Genomic DNA, 22,437 nt, shown 5'->3' with positions numbered 1-22,437 from the left:
CATCAGCGTGTTCACCAAGAATATCCAGGTTATAGCTGAAGTGCAGACCAAACAATGACTTACACGACCAAGCAGCATCCACTGACAAAACGAGCAGGTAGCCTTAAAGAAATCCATCTAACCTTAGATCAGGCAATTACTTGGCTCTAACTACGCATATGCTTAATAAATAAATATCTTAATGACTGGTTGACTCGTCGATTTCAGTGGTGTTGATCAATATCTCAGGCTATGATTTAGTCCCCATGTTGGGGTCCATCATTCTCCCACTTGGCTGGAGAACCACCAGTGAGAACTTGGATTACCTGAGCCAACTGAGGACCAATACCTCTCCATTGTCTAAGTATTACCAAGAGGCGTGGCTGCTGCTGGTAACATTCTTTGGCCCAGCCTGGATCACTGAACCCAAGTGAGTGGAGGGACTTAGGAGTCATGCAAAGAGGTTTATCTGAGGAAGGATAGCCCTTGGGAGCTATGGGAGCACCAAGCAAGTCCGTTTAATCCCAAAGTCACCAGTGAATTCCAGTGAGCTCAGGGATAATTGTTGTGGCTTTTAAACAGGCCTACTCAACATCCCTCACCAGAAAGGATTCCAGTGTTAGGCACTGCCCACTCCAATTTAGTTAGCAATGGCCTTTCCCAAACCTGGAAAGCTAATGTGGAGTCCAGTTAGGCTCAAACAATTTCCACATGGTTTACAGTTGTCTGAACAGGCAGCTAAAGCTGCAAATTAACAACTCCGACAAAGCACATCACTATTGCACTAGAATGTCAGCCATAATTAAGTACTCAAGTTCTGCAGCGGATCCTGAAACCACAACAGTGTTCTGCAGAAGCAAGACTGCTCCTGGAGTCATGCTGTCACATTAAAGAAGCAGTGGGACTGTATTATGTTCTAATTTAACTGTGTACCAAAATCCTTATTATCAATTACAATAGCAGGGGCCTCCCATCATCCAGTGGATAAATTGCTAATAATTAGGAGTCTTGAAATCTTTCCTTTGCAATTACAGTACAACAATACCACAAGCAAAGAAACAAAGACAAGGCACTACAAACAGTGTTAATTGATTCCAATTCCCTCATGGTCTATTGTATTAATTCCAAACAGGAAGAGACGTTAAAAAGCTTTGCAATACAATAATATTTTATACAAGGCTTTATTCTTGAAACATGTTGATATATAATTGGTAAGGCAAAAACTAAAGGCACCATGGGATGCTGTAGTTCATTACTGCTGCCATATAAATGCAAGCTGCAAGTGTGGATAATAAAAGGTTCTGCAATAAGTACTAGACATTAACCTCGGATTGATGTTTGCCACCCACCTCTATCCTACGTTTCATAAATGTTTTAGAGGATTATAAACTGAGCAACCATTAGAGAGTTATTATTCACTCACAGAATATCTGCACTATCCTGTACACTGATATCCATGTTCCTAAATGATTAAATTATTAAAAAGTGCCCAGCTGTTCAAAAATGTGCATCATTATCACATCCACACAATTAAACAAAAACCAGTAATGTTATTAAAAAAAAATCCAACTGTGCATTTTTTAAGCCATTCAAACGAACAGTTCCTACTTCTAAGTTAAACAAACCCACGCTGCAAAAGTCTTTCTTTGTACCATTTTGACAGCTGGCTAGTATTGCTGAAGCATGCTTAATATGTAAAACATTGACATTAATTCTTTACACAGTAAAATACATTTCCAGATTTCAAAACAGATTTCATCTGTCAACCGTGGTGTAAAGAATTAGTAGTATGCTGAATACTTATTTAAAGTGAAACCTTTTTCAAATCCTCTAGCTCCCTGGAGAGGGGGGATTTGTTGAAACAAAATCTTTTTCTTTGAAGATTATGAAATCTCTCAATTTCTCCTGAAATTTTCTGACACATCAATCCAATTAGATGATAACAAAACTATACTGAACATAGTACGACTATACTACAAATAAAAGTCCCAGGCTCGATAGGGAAGTTGTGGAGATTATAATGGTGGTAAGGTAAGAAGGTCAGTTTAGAGGGTGGAGAGGATCACAGCTGTTTCTCCTGGCCCACCAGCGGCTCAGGATAACCTCTTCTCATCTAACTATCCTCACTTCCCATTAGCTGCCAGGATTTGTAAGGTCCAGGTAACCCAGTCAGCCAGGGTTAAATTCGGAGGTTGGGTAACTTCACTTCACTTTCTCCAAGGAAGGATATTATTAAACTGGAGAGGGCTCGGAAAAGATTTACCAGGATGCTGCTGGGAATGGGGTTGTAAAAACAGGCTGTGACTTTTTTCCCTGGAGTGTAGCAGGTTGAGGGGTAACCTTATAGGGTTATATAAAATCATGAGGGGCATAGATAAGGTGAATAGCAAAGGTCTTTTCCCTAAGGTGCGGGGATTTCAAAACCAGGGAGCATATTTTTACGGTGAGAGGAGAAAGATTCTAAAAGGACACGAGGGGCAACGTTTTTACACAGAAAGTGGTTCAATAGTGGCATGAACTGCTAGAGGAAGTGGTGGATACAGGTACAGTTACAACTTTTAAAAGACATTTGTATAAGTTCATGAATAGGAAGGGTCTGGATAGGGGACATGAGCCAAACATGGGCAAGTGGGACGAGTGTAGTTTGGGAACATGGTCAGCGTGGACTCATTGGACCGAAGGGTCTGTTTCTATGCTGCATGACTCTATGACTCCAAGTGCTCAGAAGTCACTGTTTCAACCAGCATCTTTGACAGGATAGCAACTTAAATACGAGGCATCCATCCATACTGAATGAATCGGCTTCCCACCCCGTCCAGTTTCTACTAAAACTAGAAGTTCACTTAAAATTCACAAAATTCAAAGACATGTATTTTGTCACAGTTAATACAATCAGGTTCAACATCATTAAGCCACATCCTTTTTGTTGCTCGACCTGACTCACAAAAAGAAGTTCACTATCTTGTATGCAAAAAACACGCTTTTGATAATGAGCTCAAGGCGAGTTTTTAATTTGTTTTTTTTTAAATATTCACATTTCATATGGCTCATTCCAATCAGTTTTCAGGAGTTGGAATTCCCTAGGACTAGAAGGGAGTGCATCAGAATTCACAACCCATCCCAGGTTGAACAATTCCTGCTTCCACTTGAGTTTGATCATAGATCATAGATCATAGAATCCCTACAGTGTGGAAACAGGCCCTTCAGCCCAACAAGTCCATACCGACCCTAGGAGCATTCCACCCAGACCCCATCCCCCTATAACCCACCGGAGTTACACATCCCTGAACACTATGGATAATTTAGCATGGCCAATCCACCTAACCCGTACATCTTTGGACTGTGGGAGGAAACCAGAGCACCGGGAGGAAACCCACACAGACACGGGAAGAATTGCAAACTCCACACAGACAGTCAACTGAGGGTGGAATCGAACCCGGGTCCCTGGCGCTGTGAGGCAGCAGTGCTAACCATTGAGACACCGTGCCACTCTGAAAAAAAGTTAGGAGTTGGCGTAGCCCAATTCCCAAACTGTGTAAAGTTCAGTACTAACGTAAGCAGCTTATTCAGATCAGTATCATAGACGTTTGAGAACTGGAAACGTCATGCTGATATAACAGAGATTCAATGTTAGTTTGGGTCAAGGAGGAGCTTTTGCGTGTGATTAACCTGTTTTATTTGACTTAAGGGCACTTAAAAGACAATGTAGAAGCCGAGACAACAAGATGCAGGGCTGGATGAACACAGCAGGCCAAGCAGCATCATAGGAGCAGAAAGGCTGACGTTTCGGGCCTAGACCCTTCATCAGAAAAGCCGATTTATTTTCCATCTAACTTGTGCAACACTTGAAGATCAGTTTTTAGGACATTATACAAGGAGCTGAGCTTTAAAATTGCAAGGTACTGATGTTGGTGCAGAAGCTGAAAAAAGAAAAGAACGCTCAAGAAGCACATAAAAAGAAAAAGTGATAACAAGGAGAACGGGAATCTAGAAATGAGAACAGCTGCATATATTAAACACAACAGTAGAAAATGTTCCTAACACTACAACTGAGGATAGACAATAAATAGAATAGAAAGCACAGTTTTTTTAATAAAAAAGTTTTCACTATAGAACAATCCAGTAACATGGAATTTACTTACGAAAATCATTTTTACAGAAAACAAGTGAGATTCTTAAAAACTCAAAAATTCTTAAATTATGTCAATTCCCGGGGATGGAATGCATCCATTCCAACATTCAGGATAAAGAAATTGTCAATCAACAGCTTATTTTCCCCTGCACAGCAGTATGCATCCCACACTACTGAGTGGTACCACAATGACGTGCTAATTCTTTGGCATCATGATCTCAGTGACTTGACGTACAAGATTTATGTTGCAAGGAGTAAGCATTTACAAGCACTTTTGATCACACAATGTTAGCATGACTTCACAAAGGGGAAATCATACCTGACATATTTACCAGAATTCTTTGAGAGGGTAACAAGCAGAATGGATAAAGGGGAAACAGTGGATGTTATATATTTGGATTTTCAGAAGGCGTTTGATAAATTACCACATTTTAGGCAACTTAATAAGGTAAGTGTCCGTGGTGACAGAGGTATTATATTAACATGCATCGAGGATTACTTAACGACTAGAGGACACAGAGTTGGGATAAGAGGGGTATTATCAAGATGACAGCCAATAACTGAAGGAGATCCTTCGGGAGCCATGCTGGAAAACAATTATTTACAATATATATTACTGAATTGTGGGAGGAAAATGAATCTGGTATAGCTAAATTTGTGGATGATGCAAAAATAAGTGAGAATGCAAGTGGTGAGAAAGACACAAAGAATCTGCAAGGGGTTTTTGACAGGTCATAAGAGTGGGCAAAAATCTGACAGAAGGAAAACAGTGTGGGAAAATGTGAGATTATGCACTTTGGCGGGAAGAATAGAGGAAGAGAATATTATTTAAATGGAGAAAGACTGCAGAAACTTACGGAATAAGGGATTTGAGAGTCCTCATGAGTAAATCACAAAAAGCTAGCATCCAAATTTAGCAAGTAATATGAAAAGCAATTGAAATGTTTGCCTTTGGTTCAATGAGAATGGAGTATAAAAGTAGGTAGAATTTGCTAAAAGTATACAAAGCACTTATCAGACCACTACTGGAATACTGTGAACAATTCTGGGCCCCTTATCTGAGGAAAGATATACTGGCATTTGGGTTGTATAGGCAAGGATCACAAGATTAAATTCACCAATCCTGGGTGAGGGGGGACTGTCTTATGGGAAGAAGTTGAGTAGGTTTGGCTGTACTCACTAGAGTTCAGAAGAAATAGTGCTGACCTTATTGAAACATACAAGATTCTTAGAGATCTCGATGGGGTAGATACGGGAAGGTTGCTTCCCTTTGTGACAGAGTCACAATTTCTTCTCTTCTTTACCACAGAGGGCTTTTGAGGCTGAGTCATTAGTATATTCTTTGCTTAGACAGATTTTACAATCAGTAAGAGAATCAATGATTGTGAAGAAAGGGCAAGAAAGTGGGATTGAGGATTATTAGATCAACCATGATCTCTTGGAGTGACAGAGCCGACCTGATGGGCTGAATGGCCTACTTCTGCTCCTATTACCTTGTGGCCTTATCACGTCTGCCCATGGATCTTGCTAATAGGGTGAGTGTGAATAATGATGTGTACAGGAAGAGAAGCCCAAATTGTGACATATTGGCTTTGTTGCTTAATGTTCTTAATGTACTGTCATGCATGATTGATGTTAATCCTAAAAACATTTTTTCACTTCTGCGAAAGGATGGTCAACTCCTGCATTGATACACATCAACTTACAATCATTTGCTATTCCTCAATCCATCTGTTGACTAGATCCGAATCCCTGAAAATGTTAACAACTTGCCCTAGACTCATAATCTGATTTTAATCAATCACAATTTGACATCAGCAGAAAGTATTATCAAGTCATTTGCAAGTATTGCCAGCAAGTGGTTTATGAATATTGGAAAAGCCCATCAGCCTTGAAAAATTCCAACGCAGACTTTAACCTGTTGCCTTTGTGTATTCAAACCATATTTGACAGTCAAATAATAGCATACTCACGAAGAATCTAGTAGACTTTGTAACAACTGAAACACTAAGTGCTGATCCTGGAAAAAAACACATTTGTAAAATGTTAATAAACAGCAATTACAATACAACCAAGTTTTTTATGCACATAAGTAGCAAAAGAAAACAATGTCACTATCAATTGAGAACAAAATAGGATTAAAAGCAGACACGGTTCAAGTTTATCTGAAGGATCAAACTAAACAAAGAAATTAATTTAGTTTTAATTTTGCCCAATTATCCAAATTTCAGATTTCATGTAGAGGATTCTCTGATAATGCCACTTTGGGTTGTATTGCATTTAACCCAAGGAGACAAAGTAACTAAGACAACGTTTGTATCCAGGAATTTAATCGATTAGTGGAAATAAATCATAGAAACAAGTATCAACTCCGTAATGCATTTATATATCAGGTCCTCGGTACCTCTGATTCTTTCTGGTGCCTCGTCAGTTACACTTACATTACAACTGGCGCAACTCAGTTTTGTTTCATCAATGATAACTTTATGCAATATTAATCTAGTGTTAGGGCCGACCTTATACTAGAAGGATTACTTGAAACCAAACAAGTAGTAATGATCTGCTTTACTTCAAAGTCAGGTCATAATGCCACAGTTTTAGGATATGGGGTAGCAGATTTAAAACAGAAATGAGGAGGAATTATTTTTCTCAAAGGGTAACAAATCTATGGAAGTCACTACCCAAGTGTGGTGGATGCCATGACATTGTGTAAATTTATGGAAGAAAAAAGGCAGATTTTTAATTAGTAATGGGTTAAAGGATTATGGAGACCTTCAAAAGGTTGTAAGAGTGGAATTAAGGCCAAAATTCGATCAGTCATAGGGTTATACAGCACAGAAACAGACCCTTCAGTCCAAGTATGCTGACCATAATACCAAACTAAACTAGTCCCACTAGCCTGCACTTAGCCCATATTCCTCAATTCATTCCTTATTCATGTATTTATCCAAATATCTCTTAAACATTGTAACTGTACCAGCATCCACCATATCCCCTGGAAGTGCATTCCACATACAAACCACATTCTGTGTAAAATGTTGCCCCTCATGTCCTGATCATATTAAATAATAAGACTGAACCAAGCTCCAACTCTGAGTACTTATGCTCTTACGACCGCAATGGAGACTGTTTTAGCATTAACAGTAACGTTGACCATGCTCAGAGAAATATCATAGTGTAAATATATCATAACATTTAATGTGCGCATTTACAATTGTAGTGCAAATGTACCAATCTGTCTTCAATCCTTCACTGTTCACAGTTTAAAACACACCAGCCTCTGATATCTCAAATAAATTCACAATAGGAGTAAGCACCTTAGGAAGCCAAAACTGATAAGGAAATATCATTAGGAGTTAAGAATAGTTCCTTCTCCCAGCCTTTTGAAAAATATTTGCTCTCACTCCAAGGAAATGATGTCAGATCTCAACTGATCTGGAATATTCTGATGTTTAAATAAGATTCCCACCATCTTGTTTCATTATAAGCAGCTTGAATATAGGTGAATACAAGAGTAGAGAAATCAACCATATTAAGAAATCTAGGAAAAGAATTGAAGCACGATATTGCACATGCATGCAAACAGAAATGTATAAAACACCTCTTTTCAAATTGATATTGCACACAGTTGCAACTCAATATCAGTTGTCCTATTGTCCAGATACTTCTGTTTGCCCTGATATTTAATGATATATGGATTCCTGGGATAAATAGCTGTACATGTATGTCAAGTTGTATCTTCAACTGACCTCAATTAACTTTTCAAGAAAATGACACTGAGCTGTAATTGTTCAGAAAAACCTATTTAATTGTTCACTTTTTCTGGCTTCTCTTCTTCGTCCCATCATAGCACCTCCTTTTTCTTATCTTCATGATACTCCTGAAAAATACATCGGGTTCCACATGTATGCGACTGACAACTAGCTCCACCTCACCACTATCCCTCTTAACTGCTGCTCTGTCTCTAATTTGTCAAATTGCTAATCCTGCATCCAATATGTCATAAACAAATGCTCCTCTAACTAAATATTGCAAAGATTGAAGCTATCACCTTTTTTCTCTGCCGCAAATCCATGTCTTTCCTGACCACTGTAATCTTGATGCTGTGTATCTCTTCGAGATCTCTATGTTCCCACTGGCATATTTGATCATTATTGCAAATAATGTCGTTAATGCAGCTAATACACTTGCCTGAAAATAGCCACTTTATGCAAAATGTAATTCACTTCATGAAAAATACCCTAAACTCAGCTACACTCTGACAAAATAGTTAAAGCCCCTGTTTTGCTGTCCTTGCAATAAGATTTCTTTTAAAATTATATAATTGATAATCAGTGAATTTATTAAGATTTTAAGTGTTATATACTAGCATTGAAGGGATGGTCATGAGGTGGAGCAAAGTGTCAGTAGCATACATGTGGAGCCTGATGTGTTTTTCAGTAGTATCATGAAGGTGAGGAAAAGATTAGATCCTTGGAGGTGCTATTGTGCTAATACACTTGCCTGAAAATAGCTACTTTATGCAAAATGTAAATCATTACATGAATTAAGCATGGGAGAGATACTTTGCACCAAAATAACAAGTTACAAGAATAGTGGTACTATTTATATAATGCCAACTCTCCACTCTTCAACAATCCATATTCTGCTTCAGGAAGTCCTGATATTGAGAATTCAGCTCTGCTGGATCCATTTTCAGTCTCCCAAAGAACTTCCGTCTTCTGAGAAGATTGCACGCTGTCACCTCATTTATAAATGTACTAAAAGCACAAGTTAGTGTGTTTATGGCAAAGAGCATTTGTCAATACCTCATTCTCATGTAATAACTCCTGGAACATCATCATGAATTCAATGATTAGGAAGTCCCAGCTCACACTTAAATAATAATCAGAGAATATTCAGCACCATCTGGCAATGTTGACAGCATGTATCAATTCCCATTATACGTACACATCATCAATCAAACACCTTTCCTTCAATGCCATCTTCAGTTGATTTTTAAAGAATGCACATTATCGAGACCAGTACAATTGCTAACAGTAATTGTAAAGATGCTGCCGCTGGTAATTAAAGATCACTTTGAATCGTAAAGCTGTCGTTAGCACTGAATTATGCTTCACAGCTACAGGAGCTCAGAGAAGCCTAATTTTAAATACACTGACATAAACAACTGACAACACCTTTATTATAACTGGGGTGTTAACAGTTTTTCTTTTCCTGTTACCTAATCTATACCACACTAAGGCTTGTAACTCTTTGCTCCTTTTCAAACTTAAATTCCCTTGACGCCTCAAGTACTTTGTGAACCAAAGGGTGAAATGCAACATGGAAAATGTCCAAGTTGCACGTCCGGATGCTGGTACACACCATTTCAAATCTTAATAAATTTACTGATTATTAATTATACAATCTTAAAAGAAATCTCACTGCATGGAGAGCAAAACAGGAACCTTCAACTATTTTGTTACAGATTAGCTGAAATTAGGATATCTTCAATTTAAGAAATTTCCAAACTGACAGACCATCTACTAAGCAGCAGTGTTTAGAAGAGTAGTTAAATGAAAAACCAACGTTGACGTGACTTGACTAACTAGACTTTTAGAGATACGAGAATATATTGCTAACTGGCTTAACCTTCCAAGGTAGGGAATATACATGATGTAGAACTGAGCCTAAAAAAAGAGTTTAGAAAAGAAAATCTCATTTTCAAAAAAAATCAGTCAGTATCCCTAATTGTCACCAGTTGGGAAAAGATCGTTATGTCAAATTGAAAATTCTCTGCAAACAACGTTGCATTAGCGTCTACCTTGCTTTAATCTCTAGCAACTAAATGCTTCTCTGAACATTAAAAGTATAGGGGAAGTGAGAATAGTCCATACAAAGATCAAGGGTTTCCACTTTGGGCACAACCTGCCATCTGAGCACGAACTGCACTCAAAATTGTTCTACTTCTTTTGCTCAGCTTTCAGCTCAATTTAATTTGCATACAGTCAATCATAAGATCTGCAAATCACCAGGGAAACCAGGCAGTGACTTAGACAGTTTGCAATGAATGTTGCAATAAAAGATACTCCTCAATATATTTAACAGTGATAACCTGATTCAATTAATACAGCTATTTACGCTAAACAGAATTTGCACTTAAAAATCCCTCAAATTAATGCACTAGTTTGGCCGATTTTGGGTGACTTGCACTGAAAATAAAGAGGACCTGAATAGAAATTCCGACCCATACAATTTAGCCATGCCTATGTCTTTTTAATTATGCAGGCTCTCATTTATTTTTCTTTCCCCTTCTTCTCATGTTTGACCAGCATTTCTAATACCTTCCCCTTTCTTCCTAATGCAACAAATTCAGTTTGCAGGCAAGTATGTCCAATATTGCACTGCAGTAATCAATTTTATATGTTATAATTGCCTAACATTGCAGCTGTAAGTTTATCACGAAACAAAAATGCATTTCAAGAAGGAGTGGACTAAGGAAAAAAAAAACTTGAGAGAGACAGCACTCTCAATGTCTGGCTATTCACAACTTACCCTGTTGAAGCAACTGAATTGCCCACTGGTAAAACTTCTAAGTTCTTCAAAATCTCTTTCTAAATGCAAGAGCGGAATTGTCCAGGCTATTAGTCCATTATAGTCAACATTATGCTATCCTACAAATAGCACCCCAATGGCTCTAATATACAGAGGCAGGGAGGTGATGGCCTAGTGGTATTATATCACGAGACTGTTAATCCAGAGACCCAGATAACGTTCTGGAGACTTGGGTTCAAATCCTGCCACGACAGACGGTGGATTTGAATTCAATAAATATCTGAATTAAGAATCTAATGATGACCATGAATCCATTGCCAATTATTGGGAAAAACCCATCTGGTTCACTAATGTCCTTTAGGGAAGGAAACTGCCATCCTTACCTGGTCTGGCCTACATGCGCCTCCAGACCCACAGCAATGTGGTTGACCCTTAACTGCCCTCTGGGTAATTGGGGATGGGCAATAAATGCTGCCTAGCCAGCGAAGCCCTCATCCCGTCAATGAATAAACAAAACTTAATCACCAAAAAGGAAAATATAAACTTGTTACACAGCTTATTTAAAAGCATTGTTCCACCACTTCGTGAATTGTAGCTTTAACAGTTTATAACAGTTCCGTTTCTAAAATAGCTATGTTTTTGGCTGAGATTCATTACTGGCAGAGCGAGTTTACTTTTTTTTCTAATGCTAACCTGTTGCTGTGGTCAATAGCTGCAAATGAATGGTGCTTAAAAATATGGAGTCTCTAGGTAAGCATTAACAACCTGGACACTCCAAAGTGTTAAGAACTAAATTTGTGGTAAACATTCTGAGATTTTAGATCTATAATCTGTAATGAATTACTGGCAGGATTTTTACCATTGGAAACAACAGTAGTTAGTGTTAACACATAATATTCAGGCACAAAGCCAACGTGGAATGTAACAGCACTGAAGCACAGTGAACGCCAATATATCATGCCAATTTTCTTGAAATGGTTTTAGTGGAAGTAAACAAATGTAGATGCTTCTAAGCTGCTGAGACTCAGTTGATGAGGCAGATTACATCTACCCAAAGTGGAAAATAATAAACAGGTGCAAAGAATGACAGCTTACAAATGAAATAAAATATTAAAATTTGTATTGCCTTCGTAATCATTTGCACATGATGAAATTATGGGGGAGTGCCACATTTATTTAAGCATACACTACAATACAAAAATGCATTAAAAATATTCTAATCAAAATTAGTGACATTGCTACAATTGAGTTGAGCCCTGGTCACATCTGAATGCCGCCTTTCAGTGCTATCTGAATAGCTAGTTTCCATTTGTACACCGACAACATCTAGCTCTATCTTACCACAATCTCAATCAATGCCTCCATTTTGTATAATCATACTGCATGCGTAATAGCCATTACTGAAAGAACAGAAATCTTCTCTGATTAAACATCTGGAAGACTGCAGCCAGTGTCTCTGGACCCTACTGCAAGCTCCAGGGCCTTTCCGCCGACTCATTCCTTCTCTCTGACAACTGTCTGAAGCAGAAACAGAGTCCACAACCTCAATGTCATATTTTATCATGAGATGAGCTTCCAAAAACTTCTCTGCATCATCATATTGACATGCTTCCACTTCTATAACATCACCTGACTTTGTCCTGCCTCAACTCATCAGTCCTCAGACCATACAGCTAGATTAAAATACCATATTGTTCCTAATTCTATAGCGGCATTTCTATTACTTTCAATGCTCATTGTATGAAAAGCAATTGAGTCAGGTCGTAATGGCCATGAGTGATTGTGTATTGGATATCCTCTATTAACATGCTGTAGGTGAAGAATATGTAATTTCCTGAATGCTGCTTATTTCTTAATATCATATCAACAGGGACAACTTTTGAAACTCAGGTATTTGAAGTGGGCATTTTGCATATTGAAGTTTATTCCTCTAGCATGTTAACTCTCCCATCATAACCCTCTGTATGTTTATTCTTCTGGAAACTCTTCTTACAGTAAAATGTTTTAACTTTTTTTTTTACCTACACATGTTTATCTGTTTGTCCTCATTTCTCCTGCTTGAACTCCGTAGGTTCATTAAAATCAGGCTCCCCAATTAAAACTCAGTCAGTTCAGGGGATTGGTGAGGCATTTTCTAGAGTGCTGTGTGCAGCTCTGGTCACCCTGCTATAGGAAATATATTATTAAACTGGAAATGGTTCAGAAAAGATTTACCAGGATGTTGCTAGGAGTGGAGGGTTTGAGATATTAAAATAGAATGGAAAGGTTGGCACTTTTTTCACTAGAATTTAGGAGGTTGGGGGTGACCTTATTGAGATTTATAAAATCATGAGGGGCCTAGATAAGATAAATGAGAAGGGTCTTTTCCCTAGGGTGGGGAAGTTCAAAACTAGGGGCCATATTTTTAAGGAGAAAGGAAAAAGTTTTAAAAAGGACATGAGGAGCAACGTTTTTTATTTACACAGAGTGGTTCACGTGTGGAATAAACTGCCAGAGAAAGTGGTGGATGCACATACAGTTGTAACATTTAAAAGACATTTGGATAAGTTCATGAATAGGAAAAGTCTGGATGGGTATGGGCCAAGTGCAGGTATGTGGGGCTAGTTTAGTCTGGGAACATGGTTGGTGTGGACTGGTTGAACCGAAGGGTCTGTTTTTATGTTGTATGACTTTACAACATTTGATTGTACAATGCCAACCACTCTCCCAGAGAGACTGAGACAAGCATCTCCTATACTTTCCTTTAGATATACCAGATACCTCTGATAAAGAACTAGCAAGTGTTACAATGCCGATGAGGACTGCAGTGGCAATCAAGCTTCACTACTCCACAAGATGTCCTAGAAGTAAAAATGTCCAATTTAATCACCAAGGTGGCTGAATTACTTAACCTTACTGTAATCTTGGACAAGAAACACAAGAGATTCCTGCCAGGTATCACTGATCAACACAAAAGCTTTCTTATCATGAACAAATTTACTCTTTAACAAGTGGAAGAATGGGATATTAACTACTGCAATGCCAACATAAATACTATTTCCAAACACATTCACATTCATACAAAGATAGGATGACATGAAACATTTAGCGATGCAAAGATATTATGGGTGAAAATAAAAGGCAAAAATTGAAAAATTTGAGGACCAAGAGGCCAAAACACAAGGGTGGAATGAAATGACTTTTTCACGGATCTTTCAGTTTCTTTCGACAACATCAGGTTGGTGACAGCCTTGGCCAATGGAGGATCTTCAGTTTAGGTAGCTGGTCAGTTAGACCCAGATCTTTTATTGAGGTGACAGTTTTTGAAGTATTTGAGAACCAGCTTTTACTTAAAAACAGAGAAGGAAAGAAAATGGGAGAGATAATGGCGCTGCTTCTTTGCAAACATCTCCGCGGTCGACAGCATTTATTTCCCAGCTCCCTTCCTGCTCCCCTATTTCTGAAGAAGGGTCCCGACCCGAAACGTCAACTTGCCTGCTCCTCTGATGCTGCCTGGCCTGCTATGTTCCTCCAGCTCCACACTGTTATCTCTGACTCCAGCATCAGCAGTTCTAACTATCTCCAAAATGATAGGGCTTTTTTCACAGTTCCAGGGCAGAAGTAAACTTGTGCTTGCCGCAGCCTTTTTGGACATCTCTTTTCAACTGTACCACTCACTAATCTGTGGCAAAACAAAAACTAACAGCCCAAAAACTGTTGCTAGGCAATGATCAGTTCAAGGCTATTTCAACCAGGTTTGTCTAGTAAAAGTGACAAAGCCATCTTGCCCCTCCCTGAGCATTTCTGATTTTCCAAAAGTAACTTGCCCTTTTGCGAACAGTAAGAAAAGCACAACACAGTTCTACGTCTGACCCTCAAATTCCCAAAAAGTCACATGGTAAACTCTGTAACTCAAGCGTTATCCAAAACCACAACTTTTCTAGTCTTCAATCTAAAAAAAGGTGTTTTTAACACAAGTAGAAGATTAACCATACAAAAATAGGAAGTCAAACATATATAAAGAGAATTATGTTTTCAATTGCAGCACATAACTGAATTATTTCAAAACACAATGTAGAAATTGGTGAACAGATGGTGCTTAGAAATGTATCTAGAGAATGTTTGGCTACCAAATGAATAGACAATTGCTAAAACTTGCAAATATAAGTATGTGTACATAAACTAAACTACATTCCAAATTTATCCCATTATTTCCAGAAGGGAATGAAATTCAAAAGCAATTATTTTCATGACATTTAGACTGCAACGTCTTCATTTGCACTTGGAAGCTGAACAAAAAAAAGTTCAATGAGTGAAATTTGTACTTTTTCTAATAAAGTCAATCATTTGCATAAATAGGAGCCATCATGGACCCAAAATTAATATCCAATCAATCAAGTCATTTTCTCCCACAAACTTCAAAATCAAAGTCTTCCAACACAAGAAGTGGCTATTTGGACGTCTGAGGCTGTGCAACATCTCCATGGCACGATCGAGACCCATTGCACCCTTGTAATTGTAGTTCCCTCAAGGACCATCCAATTTCTCTTTGCAATCACTGTCTCCACGTCCACTATCCCCAAAGGTAGCAAGTTCCAGGACATTGTCACCTACCGCATAAAAAAATTCTTCCACCATAACTCACCCATCATCCCCTGAGACTATATATCTTGTCCAGAACCTGTTTTAAATTTGTGTCCATTGATCCTTGCACCAATAGTTAATGGAAACAGTTTTGCTATGTCTATCTTGGCTAAACCTGTCATAACCCACTGGAACCCAGACTTGAAATGTCTAAAACCAGGGAGCATGCATTTGAGGTGAGAAGGGGGAAAGTTCAAAGGAGATGTGAGGGACAAGTATTTTTCACACAGATAGTGGTAGGAGGCTAGAAGGCACTGCCAGGGGTGGTGGTGGAAGCAGAAATGATAGGGACTTTTAGAAAAGCACGTGAATATGCAAGGAATGAAGGGATACAGACCAAGGGCAGGCAGAAGGTATTAGTTTATTTTGGCGTCATGTTCGGCACAAGATCGTGAGCCGAAGGGCCTGTTCCTCTGCTGTACAGTTCTATGTTCTTATCAAATTTCACCTGAATCCCCTTTACTCCACAAAGAAGAAGCCTCGCTTCTCAACCCAACCTTATACCTAAAATACTTCATCCCTAGAAACATTCAGGTAAATGTCTTCCTCACTTTCTTAAGGACCTTCACATCCTTCCTAAATTGTGGTTACTGGAACTAGACACATTACCTTAGTTGTACCATAACCAGAGTTTTACAAAGTTTCAGCAAAATTTCCCTATATTTTATTAACAAAATATAAGGACCCATATACTCTGTCAACCATAATGTAACCTACTCATGCAACCCCAAGGAGATAAGCTGACAGAGGTTCTGTCTAACCCACTTCATGTTCTGAAGAAAGGTACTACCAATTTTTTTTCCTCTACCACCAAGATATACAGGCTCAAATATATTTATCTAATGGATCCTCAGCCTGGCCAGTCTATGGGTCTAGAAGCTCAGGAACCATCATATTCAGGGCGAACGTTTGTAGTACTCAATTGCTTTTTCCAATGAAAGATGGAAATATTAAAATCTGTTCTGAAAAACAGTCATGTTGGGACCTAAACTATTCTCTCTCCACAGATGCTATCAGACTTGTTGAGGTCACCTCATAATTAAATTTGAGATTTTCAGCATCCGCAGTAGTCTTATTTTACGTTACTTATTGCTTATTTTTCAGGTCACTGTTGACTCTATTTGTGCAATTCCTTATAAGGATTCAAGTTATTGCTAAACAGCTTTACATCCCAATTATTTTTCTAAGTTTTAATTAGTAGAGCATTAACTGTGGATTTACTCCGCACACAAAGATTTGATGAAGCAAAACACTCCCTTTGTATCTCAACTGTCATTTGACACTCATTAATATTATGCTTGCACCCTTTAGTTCTGCTCAGTGCAGATTAAGTAAACTGTTTGCAAACATATCATCTATTCCTTCCATTGTTTTAGAAGCTTGCATCATCTCCATTCACTCGTTTCTTGCACAGATACAAATACTGCTAAAAATGTCACAGATAGGATTGATGCAACCCTAATGATATGTTTTTCAAATATACCCTCCTTGATAAGACACAGATAAAATAGGAAAGCATGTTTTGTTGTTTGCCAAAAAGCTTGATCACTTGAAATTAATTCTGGTGTCATAGCGGGAGGCAGGCTTTAAAAAAAAATGTTTACAGATGCTTTGATTCAGCGATTCAAAGGGCATGGTAGAATACATATAAAGGGAAGAAAACGGGTAGAATAGAATATAAGGCAGAAGGAAGGGAGAGAGTAGACCGAGAGGATTATGGATGACAATAGAAAGGAAACAAAGGGAATAAAAGGGAAATGAAAAATATAGTAACTGGATACTGTGCTTTAGGCAGAGAAGAAAAAGTCACCTGACACCCCCAAAAGTTTCACATTGTGCATGCGGGAAGTTCTGCATATGCATACATTGTGGAATGCCCCACCAGTTAAAAAAACATGACGATACCCAAATAGACACGATGAATAGGAGCGGGTGGAATGGAGTGCTGTACTAGCCAGTGTACTCCATATCTGCAATTTGCACCTCGGTACGGACTCAGGGAGTCAGCAGACATTCTCTGAAACAAAAATGTGCGACTGTTATTGCAGGCACTCTTTTATTTTATGCTATAGACCTCCACAGAGATGCATGGATCAGTGTGGTGCCTGGATTTCTCCTTCAGATATTTAACACTGTTAGCTTTCTGAGTTGGCAAATTTTCTGAAGCCATTGTTCACCTTTGGTTAGTTTTCTAGACTTGCTCTTATAATATTCTCAGATAGACTCCACTAAAACTAATTCACAAAAAGTTATTACAAGAAAACAAACTAAAATACACGATAACATTAGTTTACCTCTAATTGGTCCACAATTACTCGGAGCTCTGTAAAGAAATGCACCGCAAACAGTTCACCTGCTTTTGCAGGATTGATGGTCACCAAGTCCTGCAATTTCAACAAAAAATTAAATTTAACATTCCAAAAACGCTAAAGCATTAATCTCTTCAGCATACAAGTAATAGTGCATGATGTCTTAGCAAAGTGGTAGCAGCAAATTACTGAGAGCAGTAATGTGTCTGCATTAAGTTTGTATCAGCTGGGAACAAAATATTATGCCAATGACACATATGGCTCTTTGTATACCAGGACAAGTAAGTGTTAAGAAGTGCCAAAAAAAATGATATGCCATCAGAATTAGTAGTAAAAACTAAAACGCACAAATCTCACTATATGGTGGACTCCAGAATTCTAAATGTGGTCTGAGCAGTAAGGTAATACGAACTCAATTTAATTTTGTTTGCATTGCAGTATGTTTCTCCTTAAATTAAAGTCAACTACACATCGATCTATTAACAGAAGCATAACACTATAAAGTACATAAATCGTAACTCAATTCTGTGTATTTATTAGAATAAAATTCTACGTTTTATATTCTTTTCATTTTACCTAGTCAGTTCATTCAAATCACTCAGAGTCAATCAATGGCGGTACCTTAACGTGTTCCATGGCTTTATTCCACACAGACTTCTTCTCTTCACAACTGTATCCAGGTATCGACAACATATTATGGATATAACTGAAAATTTCCTCCTAAACCAGTGAACATAATAGTAACTAAATTGGAAGAAAATGCTCACATAGCATGTTCACAATAGAAAGGAAACAATCATGAGGTCCTGCTACAGTGACTAGAAATTGTACTTTCCGGCAAAGTCATCAAGTAGAAAATGATAAAAATGTCTGCAATATACTTCTCAAGTTAGTTTGATAAAACTCTTTTCAAAAAACATGCTCATTGTTTTGCACCTTGTGCCAGTACAAATGACATGTTAAAGATTTGCGAGGACAATATGTTCAGTCATCCATTCTTGTACATGTTGCAGTTTATTCCACAAATCTCAAATATTTCAAACATACTTTAGCAGCTATCCAAATAATAAATTATATAACACTGTTATTTGTGTAACTGAGCTGCTGGACACATTCAAAGTTGGATGAAGTTATGAAACTGAATTTAGTACTCAAGTGGATAACATCTATAGAACATGGAACTGTTCAATTCCTGAGGCCACTTTAAACAGTGTTCTTCCCTTCCCCTTTTGCTCAAACTCATTTGCACATTTCCAAACAACTTCTGTCGGAATTCAGGCAAGTTACTAAAACATCTTTTTAAATTTAAGTTTGTTTGAAATACTTACTTTGATACAATGCAAATAGTTCTTCGATGTATAATGTCAAACATTTAAACAAAAATCAATGTCAATTCACCAGCTCTTAGTGACCCCATTCTAAATTTTTGACTTGAAAGTTTTACAAATATACAAAACTCTAATTATATTGAGGAAAATTAGTCAGTTTCACAGTAAATGAGAACAAAAGTCACATTAAAAGCTTTTGAAAGCATCTTTTAATGCTCTTATAGCTAAAGGATCCACTTTAATTTGAAAAGCCATCCAGAAAGTCTGCAAATGAGAGCATTCATTGCAAGTTCCCAATGATGATTAATTCACCGAGAGATTGTTGCACTTTTCGCAGCGATCTTTTAAAACTTGAACTAAAGATCTTAGAGATGAGTTACACGGAGTTCAATTTAAACTTAAAATTCCACAATTTTTTGTGTTATTTATGCTAAATGACCAAATTATGACATAAACTGCATTGCTTTGGGTATGTGCAATCGACGCAGAGCAACCAGCTCAAGATGCTTCCTGAATACCAAGATAGCCGAACGCGATGGAGACTTGTAAGAATCATTCACACTTCACTTCTTGAAACAAATTCATACGTCTAAGGCAAGTGGGAAAGTTTGTGGAATGAAAATATTAGTCTGTAATACCAACACAACTAAAGCAGAAGCAGAAGCTTGGCTGGCAGGGTAACTAAATTAATTAAGTCAACTGCCCCATATCCAGGCAAATAATCTGCAAATGCAGGAGGGGTTTAGATTGTATAACAGTACAGCTTCATTTGAATCAATTTCTGTAAAGTCCCATCAGACACAAGGTCAGATTGCCTATCTGGTCAGCAACTGGGAGTGTGGATATTGTAGCACTTCCTTTGATTCAGTCCTTAGCAAACCTATGTCAGACACCTGAAAAGCATGAGAGGTATACCATCAGTGGTGCCTCCACAAGACCTGTGATGACAAGAAACGTGATCCAACATCAAAATCCTCTCCCAAACCAGCATCCCCATCATTGTACACTAACCCAGTCAAAATTATTGGCCAATGAATATCATTCATGTGTCTGACACCAGACACCTGAAGCAACTGCTCTACTCAAAACTTATTTGCAGTAGGAACCTCAGAGGAGGGGAGTGGACATGCTTTTAGGGATGTCTTCAAAACAACCATGAAAAGGTCAAACACACTACTGACTTATGTGAGTTCCTGACGCTTGAATGACCAAAATAAAAGAAGGCACATTTGGGAAAGCACTAAACACTTTTGAGAGATTTTGTTAAGAAAAGCAAGGGCAACATTGAGACATAGTACAGCATGCAAAAGTCTCTAAACAAAAGTTGCCCCAAATCCTTCAGGCACCACTAGCAGCAAAAAAGGCAAAGACAACTGAATGCTGAACTGAACTCATCAGCCATCTTAGAATCTACTGAACCAGGGTAAATCATGTTATCCTCGATTCTGAAGCTTCGTCTAAGAATTAAGGAAAAATAGCACAAAAGAAAAACCTGAGAGGGAAATGGATGGGTTAGTGAAATGCACAGATAGGTGCTAGCTGCAATTTAAGGTAGGGAAGGATCATGGAACACATTTTGAGAGTATAAACAAGGCATCGGAGTCGACATGTTACAGGAAAGTGTGGCTGAACACAGTGACAAGAAGTCAATTTGAAAATGTCTGAGAAAATGAACAGAAATTAACAGAGAACAAGCAGTAGAATTTTGTTGAGAGTGTTCAAGCAAACAGCTGTTACAAACACCAGATGCCAAGTTGTCACTTTTCTTGCTACATTTTTTCCAATAATCATTTAACATGATCCATACCTCAAAACAATTCTTTCTAAGAAAGCTAGCCTATTAATCAATAAAGTCCAATGTTGTGAAATGAAAACCAGGTTTGCTTTGTTTGCAAGCAGTATAGCATGGAAACTTTGCTTTGATGGTTATTCACAGAATTTCGTTTTGTTTTATCTGCATGCTTGAAACAAACAGGAAACCTATTTGTACGGTAGCTGTGTCTCTGCAATTTCCTAAAATACCTATGGCAGTATTCTTCAATGAATGCTTCAAGCCAGCACTGCCAACACAGCCGGCATTTGATGAACAGAGTGATAGTTAGAATAACTGCACATATTCAAAAAACTGGAATTATAATCCTAAACTGAATTTGTTCCAATCATCAACATTACTTCATATCTGTAATTCACCCATCTCATGACAATTTCAAGGCCTTTTCTTTCTACAATAATTTTCTCTCATGAAGAATGGCCATTACCACATCAAGTTAAATTGAATGAATAGAAGCATAAGATACTTTTGGGAATGAACAATAGACAAAAGGTAAGATGTGTGAGGCTTTATACTTGACAACCAGCAAGTAAAGCATAAAATTACAGGAAACCCATCAGTCAGGTACAGACATAAGAAAAGGTAAGATGAGGAAAATGAAGCATGCTCAGCAACAGAATTCGGGGTGACATTTTTGAAGTTTCAAATCTGCAGTGATTATATTAGACAATTTAGTGAGCTAATCACAGATGGAATGACTTCAGAGATTCAGTCAAGCAATTGTGGTAACAGGATTTTGACAAAAATACTATAGGAGGGCAATGCACAACAGCACACAGATGCATCGGAAGAAGTTTATTTTGGCCTACATAGAGTACAAAGGCAAACAATGACAATGAAACAGACTACAGTGGAGGTCAGTGATGAGAATGAATTTCACCACAGCCTAAATAAGCAGAATACTGGAATGATCAGTATATCAGAAGGCAATATCTTCTGAGTGTACTTTGAAGCATAATGGTCATCAGCAGCCACAGAGCAACTGATGGCACATAATTAGATTCTGTTCTGTTCAAAAGGACATTATTGTAACTAAACAAAGCCCTAAATCAGATTAGCATCTGACCAGTCCTATCTAACCATTAATGTTTAATAATCAACAAATATTTAAAGGTAGATTAGTGGGCTGGATTTCAGTGACTGATTCGAAGCCCTGACACTGGGATCATTTGCGGGATGGGTAAGTGGTGACATTTCAAAGGCGATCTTCCACGATGTGACCATTTAGATTTAGATTTTATTGTCACATGTACTCAAGGACAGAAGTATAGGAATACAGTGAAAAGTGTATATTGTCACCACACAAGGCACCATCTTAGGTACCAAGGCACTTAGGTACAAACTAGTAAGAGGAACAGATGTGTAAAGTTAAGCATTACTTCATAGAATAGGTAGAAAAACAAAGAAACAAGGCAAAAGCTATCATTATGGTCTCTCTTAGACTTCAGCAGTCTCTTGAAGGTGCCGTAGATACTGTCGCCGCTGCTGAAGTAGCTGTCTCTCCAATGTCCCCTGGTGTCTTGGGAACATGCTCAGGCAGGACCCACTCGCACGCCGAGCCGAGACACTGCCATGAGCTGCCGAGAGTCTAGTCGAACACACCAGCATTAGATCAGGCCGAGACCCGCTGTGAGCTGCTGAGACCAGGCCGAGACCCGCCATGAGCTGCCGAGAGACCAGGCCAAGACCCGCCATGAG

General features: G+C 38.2%; 1 protein-coding gene across 5 annotated transcripts in view; it reads right to left on the bottom strand.

The window, feature by feature from the left end:
- The window catches only part of vps8 (VPS8 subunit of CORVET complex), a 518,442-nt gene that overhangs the window by 326,491 nt on the left and 169,514 nt on the right, over positions 1-22,437 (bottom strand). For all 5 annotated transcript variants that reach the window (XM_048598730.1, XM_048598733.1, XM_048598732.1 and 2 more), the window contains 3 exons: positions 18,202-18,300; positions 17,566-17,655; positions 6,085-6,131 (listed from right to left, as the gene is read on the bottom strand). In XM_048598730.1, the coding sequence (XP_048454687.1) occupies positions 6,085-6,131; positions 17,566-17,655; positions 18,202-18,300 (236 nt within the window). The remainder of the gene's footprint in view (positions 1-6,084; positions 6,132-17,565; positions 17,656-18,201; positions 18,301-22,437) is intronic.

Source organism: Rhincodon typus, chromosome 7 (assembly GCF_021869965.1).
Source record: "Rhincodon typus isolate 14 chromosome 7, sRhiTyp1.1, whole genome shotgun sequence".
Taxonomy (NCBI): domain Eukaryota; kingdom Metazoa; phylum Chordata; class Chondrichthyes; order Orectolobiformes; family Rhincodontidae; genus Rhincodon; species Rhincodon typus.
Note: the sequence above shows the minus strand (reverse complement) of the source record. Positions and strands in the feature narration are given on the sequence as shown.